The sequence below is a fragment of the Capsicum annuum genome, chromosome 1 (assembly GCF_002878395.1).
Source record: "Capsicum annuum cultivar UCD-10X-F1 chromosome 1, UCD10Xv1.1, whole genome shotgun sequence".
NCBI classification, from domain to species: domain Eukaryota; kingdom Viridiplantae; phylum Streptophyta; class Magnoliopsida; order Solanales; family Solanaceae; genus Capsicum; species Capsicum annuum.
This window is the reverse complement of record NC_061111.1, coordinates 250256589-250267640: the sequence shown is the minus strand read 5'-3', so window position 1 is coordinate 250267640 and position 11052 is coordinate 250256589. Positions and strand designations below refer to the sequence as shown.

General features: G+C 37.3%; 1 protein-coding gene across 8 annotated transcripts; it reads left to right on the top strand.

Annotated features, from left to right (window-relative positions):
- Positions 1–246: 246 nt before the first annotated feature.
- Positions 247–10419, top strand: LOC107850269 (extra-large guanine nucleotide-binding protein 3-like). Of its 8 annotated transcripts, none has more exons than XM_047401478.1 (9): positions 247–433; positions 1948–3027; positions 3118–3255; positions 4102–4206; positions 4297–4476; positions 6188–6338; positions 7125–7372; positions 7602–7774; positions 9480–10419. In XM_047401478.1, the coding sequence occupies exons 2-9, from the start codon at positions 2056–2058 to the stop codon at positions 10075–10077; spliced, it is 2565 nt and encodes an 854-aa protein (XP_047257434.1). In that variant the 5' UTR covers positions 247–433; positions 1948–2055; the 3' UTR covers positions 10078–10419. The 8 variants fall into 8 exon arrangements, with proteins under 8 accessions (XP_047257434.1, XP_047257447.1, XP_047257453.1 ...); XM_047401491.1 differs by having other exon boundaries at positions 276–433; positions 1931–3027; XM_047401497.1 differs by lacking the exon at positions 247–433 and adding an exon at positions 517–655.
- The last annotated feature ends 633 nt before the right edge of the window (positions 10420–11052 follow it).

Sequence of the window (11052 nt, the reverse complement as noted above, 5' to 3'; positions counted from 1 at the left end):
AAAAACATAAATTTAATACAACTTTCTATTTTTATCCAAAAAAAAAAAATAATTGACCTTGTAATACCTTTTCAAAAGTTAATTGGTTGTCAAATTATAAGCGCAAATTTGAAAAAAAAATCAATAATTCACTTATTTTGAAAAATTAATAAAAATCCAACAATTCACTTATTTCAAAATGGAGAGAGTATTTCTTTTTTTTTTTTCTAAAGATTATATAATTTGAATTAGCTTATACACAACCACTATATACACCTCGATTAATTTTGCATGTACTTGCCTTCTTTATTATTGTTCCCTTAAAAGATTAGGCTTTAACAATTAACCCTTTTTGATTCTTTTTTTGTCCAGACTTTCGGAGTTCAAAAAAAAAGTGAAAACAATTTTAAATCATCAAGATTCATTATTTTCAGCTTGCTTGTAACTCAGCCAGGTAAAAGTTATTCAACCCCTTTTCATTTTTTTTTCTTTCATAATTATAGTGTTCGATCAGTTTGCGTCCATCTCGATTAATTTTACAAGAAAAAATTAGGCTTTAACACTTTTGATTATTTTTTTTAAAGATTTTTTGGAGCTAAATAAGAAAAAAGTGAAAGCAATTTTTAATCATCACAAATCAAGATTCATATATTCAGCTTGTTAGTCACTTTCTTGGGTAAAAGTTGCTCAACCCCTTTTTCTATTTTTTCTACTTCTTTTTTAACTTAAAGGTATTAACTTTCTTGATTTTACATCTTTTCTTGTAACTTTTGTATTTCATTTTGTTCTTCATTTTAACTTAAAGGTAAAAACTTTCTTGATTTTACATATTTTCTTGACATTTTTTTTATGTTAGTTTATGTATATGTATTTCTGTATGCTTAGGATTGGAACTGTAGCAAAGTAGTTAAGGGTTGGAAATTGAGGATTTGCTTTAGTTAAGTTTGATTCTGAAACTTTCATTACTTCAATGTTCAAAGTTGTTAGATTCCCACTTGAAGATATGGACTTGTTTTAATTTTCATGAAAAGGTTTGATTTTTTTTTTAATAACCTCGGTGTCCGGGCCAACTTTCACGTTCCATGTGATACGTAACAGTTCCCACTAGTTACAGGTAGCTCGACTAATTCCACGTAATAGCTCCACACCTTCCTAGGGTAGAGGGGTAGTAGGTAGGACGTTCATAATAGTAGGGAAGAGTGTTGTGTTTGTATTTGTGCCTGTAGTGTCTTGTAGCTTCTTGTTCATGGTGTTTTGGTGATGTCTATGATTTAGTATAGCTATTTTGTAGTATTACTTTGGGGGTGTTTTGTTTCCTTTACTATCTAGTGGTGTGATATTCCTTTTTGTTGGTTGCTTTTATGATTTTTGTTTGATTATATTTGTTATCTGTCCTGAGCCGAGGATCTTTCTACTTCAGCTGAGGTAGTGGTATGGATTGCGTACACTTTATCCTCCGCAGACTCCACTTTGTGGGAATACACTGGGTATGTTGTTGTTGTTGTTATCTATCACCTCCCACTTGTCTCAGATAACTCTGTCCACCAAGGCTAATACAGATGGAAAAAATTTACCTAACGTTTTTGTCGGATTTGAATTTGAGACCTCATGGTTGTCAACTCAATTCATTGATCACTAGGTCACACCCTTAGGTCCTGAAAAACTTCGATTTTGATTTTTGTTTAAGTAAAATGTATTTGTGGGCCTTGTCTGGTTGTTTGGCTAGTTAAGCTTTGTGCTTGGATTGTTTGGTTGTAAGATTTCAAAGTGTTGAACTTTTGATCAAAAGGTGTGATTAAACTTTTCCAAATTGAAGGTGTTTTAGGGTAATTGTGACTATGTAAAATCACCGAGTTGAATGCTTAGCAATAGTTGGTTTTAAACTAAGCTTTTATTAATTGAACTCCTTGGAGAGTAATTGTAACATTGTTACTTGTCATGTTTGACTTAGATGTTTCTGTTTACTAGATGGTGGTGGAATCGGCAATATTAAGAAGTGATAGATGTGTGGGAAATTGATGCTGCAATTGAGAATACAGCAATAAAAGATTGGCGATTTTCGCGTTTAAATAAAAGATGGAAAAGAAGGGTGAAGAGAATTGGAGGGAGATGATTAGGAGGATGCTTCCTCCAGGAGTTCCCCTCCCCGAGGGGGATGCGATGGATTGCTCAATAGCATCAGAGTATACTGGTCCTCCAATATCATATGATCTTCCTAGAGTAGAACCGGTTGATGTGAAATCTGGTGCAATTCCCACAGTATCTGTAGCAGAACCTCTTTCAGAATCAAGAAGATCCGTAAGACGGGATGTTGCACCTGTTATAGAGACAATTCCATTGCACGTGTCTCGGGTAGCTGCTGTAACCAGTCAACCGAGTGAAAGTCCAAGGATTCCAGCTAGTTCAGAGTCCCAGGTGTCTGTACTGCACAGCCCTGATACTTCTTCAGGTTCCCCCTCAGCGTCCCCTCGGTCCGAGCATAATCCCTCTGAGAATGCTGCAAAGAACAATGAGTCGAGAAGAGCCCATGTGGTGACTTTCAATACTATTACTAGATCTGAAAGAAAAGTGGTGGACATTGAGAATCAAGTCTTTCCGGAATATGTTGGAGTTTCCAAGGAAAGGAAGAAGAAAAAGAAATCAAAATTCTGTTGTAGATGTGGGAAAGGGAAGTGGGAAAATAAAGAGTCATGCTTGGTTTGTGATGCAAAATATTGCATCAATTGTGTGCTTAGAGCAATGGGTTCCATGCCTGAGGGGCGCAAATGTGTAAGTTGCATCGGTGAGCCAATTGATGAGTCAAAGAGATTCAAACTTGGCAAACATTCAAGAGTATTGTCACGTTTGCTTAGTCCCTTGGAAGTCAAGCAAATAATGAAAGCAGAAAAAGAATGTGCTGCTAATCAGCTCCGACCGGAACAGTTGATTATTAATGGATTTCCTTTGAAACCTGATGAAATGGCTGAACTCTTCGGGTGCCCTTTACCGCCTCAGAAGTTGAAGCCTGGAAGTTATTGGTATGACAAGGAATCTGGACTTTGGGGAAAGGTAATTTTATTTATCGAACAGTAACTAATCATTGTAATCTCCATCGGAAAGTAAGAAAGCTAATGCAGCTTTGGCTTCTTAATTTAACAGGAAGGAGAAAAACCTGCTAGAATTGTGAGTTCAAATCTGAATTTTACTGGGAAACTTAGTCCGCATGCAAGCAATGGAACCACACAGGTCTATATTAATGGCCGAGAGATAACTAAACTGGAACTCAAGGTGCTGAAGGTATGTTATTTGTAGCAAAAAATTCCCGTTCGTATTGTGAGGAAATTACTTGTCGTAGAACAATTACTCTGTCCTATTTAAGTGCCAATCTAATAGTTACGTTCTATGTACTAGCCACAGTTTATGTCTTTTCACTTGATTTTCCTGTTTGTAGGTGGGGAACTCCGTTTTTTGGTCAATCTGTTACTTATTGTCATGCTGTTTCTTTTAGGGATTTCGTCCACCAAATGTTAACTACAGCATTGATTTTTTCTGACCCTATTACCGCTGCAATCATTTCACTGATATACGCTGAAGTTAAATAAAATCTACATCCAAGTAATCATTTATAGCTTTAAGATTACTGTTCTAAGAGATATTTGGTAATGAAATGTGCCTTATGTTTTCTTTCTGTTGTTGTCCTCTACAACTGTCTAAACTATTAACTGGGCCCCCACTCGAAGTTACTTGTGATTTTCGTATCCTTACTTTGAGACCAATGGCTGCGTATTAGTTTGGAATATGATGCCCATTTTACAAAGAGTAGATTGCATTAATTGACGAGGGAAGTCTCTTATTATAAGTCTTTCCTGTCCTGAAAATCTTTGAAGGATGTATAATGTTTGTGATTTTTCCTAATTTACCAGAAAACAGAAGTTCAATAGGGAAACAACACTGTAAAAAAAAACGTGTACTTGGAAAAGCGGAGTCCAGTGATGCTGACATGAGACGTCTATTTGACAAATCGTGCACGTGTCTATGTCACATTAAGTTAAGGCTCTTGGGAAAATGAATCTTATTAAAATGGAACTGTTATCATGTCCTGAACACCTTGTCTGCTGTGAATCATTCTTGTCTTTATTTCAGCTTGCAAATGTGCAATGTCCCCGTGACACTCATTTTTGGGTATATGATGATGGTCGCTATGAGGAAGAAGGACAAAACAATATTCGGGGTAACATATGGGAAAAGGTAGGAAAAAAAAGTATATTTTGGATGGATTTTTGACTCTGTTAATAGGCTAGTTGGTTCTTAAATATCTAAAATTTGTTTTTTATACAGGCATTTACGCGGTTTATCTGCTCCCTGTTGTCGCTGCCAGTACCTGTTGGTCAGCCCCATGGACAGAGGGATGAACCTAGTAATTATACTACTGTTACAAATTATATAGAGCAAAAGAGGGTTCAGAAGCTACTTTTACTTGGACTTGAAAGTTCCGGAACAAGCACTATTTTCAAACAGGTACTGCCATATTCGATCTTTCTAAGTTATTTATTGCACGCTGCTCGTTAGAGGAAATGCTTTTCATCATTTAACTTTTTGTTTATAAATCTGAAGTTAAGCTTCTGTATTCGGTATCTTACAACAATTTTCCTGTATCTCTGCATTGGTATGTTCTAAAATTTTTGTATACAGCTTGCTCATCTGTCTCTCTTTTCATTTGTGTGACGGAGTAGAAACAGCTATGATCGACAGATTTCGTTTGCTGCAAGTGAACTTTTTGTTTTGCATCATATTGGAACTGGGTTGTTTTTCCTGCTAGGGAGCGTTCCTTCTTACCAAAAACATATGACGAAGTATAAGAACAGAAAAGATTATCCAATCATATTCTGGTAACGTTTGATATAAGCCATGCCGAGATAAAATAATTATAGAGCTTTTCTCTCCTCCCAATCCCTACTTATATGACTTTTCCCATCTTTGAATGTCCCAAGATCGTCACTGTTCCTATAATAATATTCTATACAACTTTTAAGAATTCAGTTCACTTAACATTCATATTTTAGACTATGATGCAATGTTCTCTGCGGAACTAACTTTTCAGCCACTATATTAATGGTTTGTCCCAATACAACTATATAATAGATATGTCAAATTACACTGGGTGTGTTGTTGTTGTTGTTGTATGTCAAATTAATATCTTAAACCCCATGTCCACTCAAATGTCGATATATGAAATGGGACTGAAGGAGCATCATTAAAGACAAGAAGCTAAGGCTGTGAAATCCCTTGTTTAGTTTGCGATACTGGCTAGGATATCTTCCTAAACGGAGCCTGTCACTCGCCTACTTGAAGGAGACAATTCAGCACAAGGTTTAGATGGTCCACTTCAAGTAGTCTAACAGGTGGAAGTGTAGTATGGTTTAACTTTGTTTTATTTTTTCTAATAAAAGAGTTCAAAGCCTCTCTCTCCAATAAAAATAATGCCAAAGGCGAAACTCCAACTAATTACCAACTAGTTAGAGGTCATCATTTACTAGAAAAATTCATGCCCTTTGTTTCATTAACTGATGCCATTTTTTCCGGTCATATAGGAAGATGGGTCTGAAAGTGTGATGAGCAATGTGGGCCGGTATAATCCATCTAATCATTATTGACAACTTGTCCACCCTTATCTCAATACTATCGTTCGGAAGCTTGAAGAAGTGCTTCCGCAGCCAACCCAAAATTGAATTGGAATCCAGGAATCTTATGGGATACTACAAGTTAGAATATGTCTTTTTGAACTTATGTAAACATAGTTTTGGGATAAGACAAATAAGAAAGCTGAAGATCCAAGCTTGAGACGAAATGAGTTCCTGGCAATTGGCTTTGTACTTGTTTGTATTGATTTCAGTGCTCTTCTCCTTCATGAGCCAGTCTATTTTTCTTGCTCTGCCTTGTTGCATTTTACTTTTTGCGTGTGAAATGAAATGCATTGGTTATTATGGACTTTCCTCAAGTCGAGAAGGTAGAGGGGTATATTCATTATTCACTGAGTTTTGAATGATGCGCCACTTGCCCTGGGGGATTCTCGGTTATCAGCAGAGAAAATTGACTTTTCGTAATCATTTTTGCCCAAGGGGATTCTCGGTTATCAGCAAAGGAAATTGATTTTTCTTAATCAAGTGATTAATTGTACTTCTGCACTTTCTGTTATTATTATACTCATTTTCGACAACCTTCTGAGCAGGCAAAATTTTTGTATGGGAACAAGTTCACTGCTGAAGAAGTTCAAGATATCAAGCTGATGATTCAAAGCAACATGTACAAATACCTGAGCATTCTTCTTGATGGAAGGGAGCGCTTTGAAGAGGAGGCTTCGTCAAGAATAGAGGCTGAAGGTTCTTTTAAACAGATCTCTAAAATTAATTTACGAAGTGCTTGTGCCACTCAGGTAGATTGGTGGTCATACCGTTGGACTTGGAGCTCTGTCCCCCTTTGCCTTTGCGTCGAGGACTTTGTTCCACTAGTGATAGTTTGTGTCTGTAGTGGAATGCCTCTCCTACTTAACAAATTGCGGAAGAAAACGAGATAAAAGAACTGCCGAAAATTATATGCTCCTAGGTTTCGCCCATACTCAAATAGTCAAAATTCTCTTAACAAATCTCTTGGATTTTTCTTCAATTAGATTTGCGAGAAGCGAAATTGAGTTATACTGATTTCCATAAAGTAGCGATGTCGTTCTTGTCTAGAATTGATAACTTTTGTCATGGATTTTCCTTTGGGATGTCTTTTTGCCATAGAATATATAAACGATAAGAGCAGTTCTTTCAATTCTTGATGTTAGTGAAGAGTGAAGTTTCAATTTAATGTGGTTAAATGAAGTCACACAGAGGAATGTTCAAGTGAGTTATTTCTTTGTCAATTTTCAGTTATTTACTAGTTTCATCTTTGACCGATTTCAAAGACGTGAAGTCTCCCAGAGTTGCTACATGGAGTTTAGATGCTGCATGTCTCATACTAAAAAGATACTGTTTACTAAGTTGAGACATACCTCGTTCGTACATTGATAACCTTCATTATTTGGAATTGTATTGACAATATGGTTCCAAATTTCATTGACGATCCACTGTGTCGTGATCAAAGGAACTAATGGCTGCAATTTAGTGACAAGTTCAACTTTATAGGCGGTGACTTGGGATCTGCCGAAACTAGCCAGTGCATCTACTCGTTGAACCCGAGATTGAAGCATTTCTCTGATTGGCTACTGGACATCATTGCCACCGGAGATTTAGATGCATTTTTCCCTGCAGCAACACGTGAGTATGCTCCTCTGGTTGAAGAAGTTTGGAAGTATCCTGCTATACAGGAAACATACAAGAGAAGAAATGAGCTTCATTTCCTTCCAGATGTAGCAGATTACTTCTTGAGCAAGGTACTTTTTGGAACGTAGTAGTTGTCTTTTCAAATCAAACTGTCAAAAGTCTCTCGAGCAATGTAGTTACCTAACTCATTTTGCACCATCTTAAATGTATATGGTTAATGAGTTGTTTCGATTATCTAGTTGATTTGAGTTGTCGATCGTATCTTGTGTATATGCATTTGGCTTTGCTCTCCTGGGACTGGATAATGGATACTAAGTTGGCTTTTTCCCCGTATTGTAGGCTGTTGAGGTGTCAAGCAATGAGTATGAACCTTCCGAGCGTGATATACTGTATGCCGAGGGAGTTACCCAAGGCAATGGTTTGGCTTTTATGGAGTTCTCCTTGGATGATCGTAGCCCAATGTCTGAAACCTATGGAGACAATCTGGATGCTGCTGCGCTACCTCTGACTAGGTAACCGTTCTCCTCCAACTTGGACAATTACATTTTCTGGCGTTAAGTGATGATTATCTTTTTAGTTTTAGATGCTGAGCATTCTCGAGATGTACTCTAGCTTAATTCATATTTCTGATGGGCAGCGTAAATTTTTTATTTTTCATGCATGACAAAATGACTTTTGGTGTGAAATGAAAGATGTTGATGAAGCTATTGCTGTGATATATTTTACCTTCAGGCTTCAGGAATAGCCCGAGTTATACATAGATTTTTCACTCACTAGCAACCTGGTGCTTGACCAGTAACGAAATAATCTAAAGAGAAATTTTACCGATCCCTAAAGATATACTACAAAAGAGTGTCTGCATGCATTGTCGAATACCCACCCTCAAGATGGAGCATAGATATCAATCGTATATATTGATCAATGCACATATTGTTACAAGAATAACCAACTCGAACTCCATTCAACACCTTTGTGAACACATCAGTTAGTTGCTTTCCTGTCTACATATAGCCAGTGGTAATCAAGTTCTCCTGAATCTTCTCACAAATAAAATGAGAATCTACCTAAACATGTTTAGTTCTTTCATGATAAACTTAATTTGAGTCAATTTGAAGGATAACTTGATTGTCACACCAAATTTTTGTTGCGTTAGTAGGATGCTTCAATCCAATTTCAGTTAAAAGATGATGTATACACATAACCTCACATGTGAACTGCGCCACATCTCTTTATTCAGGTTCTGCACTGGAACGAGATACAACATTTTGTTTCTTACTTCTCTACGTACTAAGTTTCCACTAAGACAGACACGATAACCGATGGTGGACCTTCTATCAATCTTGGATCCAACTCAATCTGCATCAGTAAAATACTCAATCTGAGAATGTCCTTAATATATAATATGCCAAGTCTAGGTCTCCTTTTATATAAGATTTGCTCGATTTGCTCCAGAATTGCCCACTGTTTGACTGTAGGTGCAGGCATGAACTAGCTAACCACATTTACTGCAAAAGCAATGTCCGGACGAGGCACAGTGAGAGAGTTTAATTCCCAACTAACCTCTTGTATCTCTTTGGATCATCGAAGGGATAGTCACCATCTTCACGAATGAACATCGGAAACCATAAGAGTACCGCAAGGTTTAGTTGCCAAGTTTCCAGTTTCTGCAAGTAGGTTGAGAACATACTTTATCTGAGATAGACAAATTTCTTTCTTTCTCCGAGGGACTTCTACTCCCAAGAAGTAATCTTGTTGGTCCAAAAAGGGATCCTTGTTCCAGCAAAAGATTTCCTTTCCCTAATCCCCGGTGAAGATAAATATAACTGATGTCTCGATAAGTATGGTAATATGATGATACAACAACATGGCCAGTATATTCCCACCAAGTGGGGTCTGGGGAGGGTAAGAAGTGTACGCAGTCCATACCACTACCTAAGATGTGAGTAGAGAGGATGTTTCCGATAGACCCCCGGCTTATGGTAATATGATGATAGCAAGTGGAAAAGTTTCTGGAGTTATTTCTTTTATATTCTTAGACCTTGAGTTGTTTGACGTTCCAGTGTCTCATCTTTGTAAGGAGACCTGAGCATTCTGTATGGATTGTTCAAACTTGCTGAAAATTGAACGTATATTTTGTACTATGCTGAGCATATTGTGTACTCATCCAAATAATCTACTTGAGTCTTAGTGACATAGACTAACCGCATTTCCTGACAGGTACCAGCTAATAAGAGTAAATGCCAACGGAATGAATGAAGGATGCAAGTGGGTGGAGATGTTTGAAGACGTTCGTGTTGTAGTATTTTGCGTTGCGCTGAGTGATTATGATCAGATATGGCTTTCTCACGAGGACTGTGGTAGCGGTACACTACTTCAGAACAAGATGTTGCATATCAAAGAACTCTTTGAAACAATGGTAAGACATCCATGTTTCAGAGAAACTCCATTCGTTTTAATCTTGAACAAGTATGATCTGTTTGAGGAAAAGATCATTTGTGTACCATTGGATTCTTGCGAGTGGTTCAGCGATTTCAGTCCAGTATGGACTCTCCATAATAACCTATCACTAGCAAACCAAGCATATTATTATGTAGCAATGAAGTTTAAAGACCTTTATACTTCTATCACGGGTAAAAAACTATTTGTGTGGCAAGCTCAGGCAAGAGACCGCGTGACAGTTGATGAGGCATTCAGGTATATAAGAGAGGTCGTGAAGTGGGACGAGGAAAAGGAAGAAACCTACTACGGTGGAGTTGAGGACTCATTTTACAGTACAACTGATATTAGCTCTTCTCCGTTTTTACAGCAGGAATAAGTTAGTTTAGACATATCTTGATATTTGTAGATTTGGCAAAGGAGAAAAGGAAGTGAGGTCAAATAAGTCTCATCCCGTGCATAGCAGGAACTTTAGTGCACCGTGATTCCCCCTTTTGTTTTTGGTCTTTCAACTGATCATTTGCCATCCCAATGTATATTAATAGTCAAAGTTTCTTGGATGGCATTGAAAAGTTTGGGGAATCAATACTTGTATTATCCTTTTGTATAATCTCTGTTGTAACTTCTGACTTTTAGTAACAATAGCAGCTTAGTGGTTACCTTGTTTGGTCTTACATGCGGGATGGAACAAGGATATTACTGGTTGCGATATTTCATGGAATTATTTAAAGCATCTAGTACCCCGTGAATTATGATCAAACTTGCTACGCCACGCTATAACTGTACGGGTTCTTTGAACTCGATTTTAGCGTATTTTTATCAATTTTTGTAGCTGCCGTGACACCTTTATCATATAAAATGAGGTCCACGTCAAAGGTCTCACGTCATGACCAAACTTGCTGCGCCACGCTCTAACTTCACTGGCTTCCCCAACTCAATTTTAGCGTATTTTTATCATTTTTTTAGCTGATGTGACATGTTTTGTTAGCATTTTTAGCTGACGTGACATCTTTAACGTGAGCCTCATTTTGTGTAATGAAGGTATCATGTCAGTACAAAAGAGTGATAAAAATAAGCTAAAATTGAGTTGAAGTTGGAGTGTGTCGTACCAACTTCAGTCATAGTTCCCGAGGGGGAGGTGGGGGGAGGGGGGGGGGGGGGTTACTAGATGCTTATCTCAGTTATTTATCCCATCTCTTATATGGAATAGTAACCTCAAATGGAGGGATAAAATAATCTCGATATAACTAACGCCTCAAATCAAACATGAAATAAAGTTAATTTCGAGTTTATCTCGGGATTATAATCCTTATCCTTGTATCAAACGACTCTTTAAAACTTTTATCAAAGGAGC

Excerpts from the sequence above, each read along its gene's own strand:
- LOC107850269 (XM_047401478.1), top strand. The coding sequence starts at position 2,056 with ATGGAAAAGAAGGGTGAAGAGAATTGGAGGGAGATGATTAGGAGGATG. Across the intron at positions 3,028-3,117 it reads AATCTGGACTTTGGGGAAAG|GAAGGAGAAAAACCTGCTAG; the intron begins GTAATTTTATTT and ends TTAATTTAACAG. Across the intron at positions 4,207-4,296 it reads GGGGTAACATATGGGAAAAG|GCATTTACGCGGTTTATCTG; the intron begins GTAGGAAAAAAA and ends TTTTTTATACAG.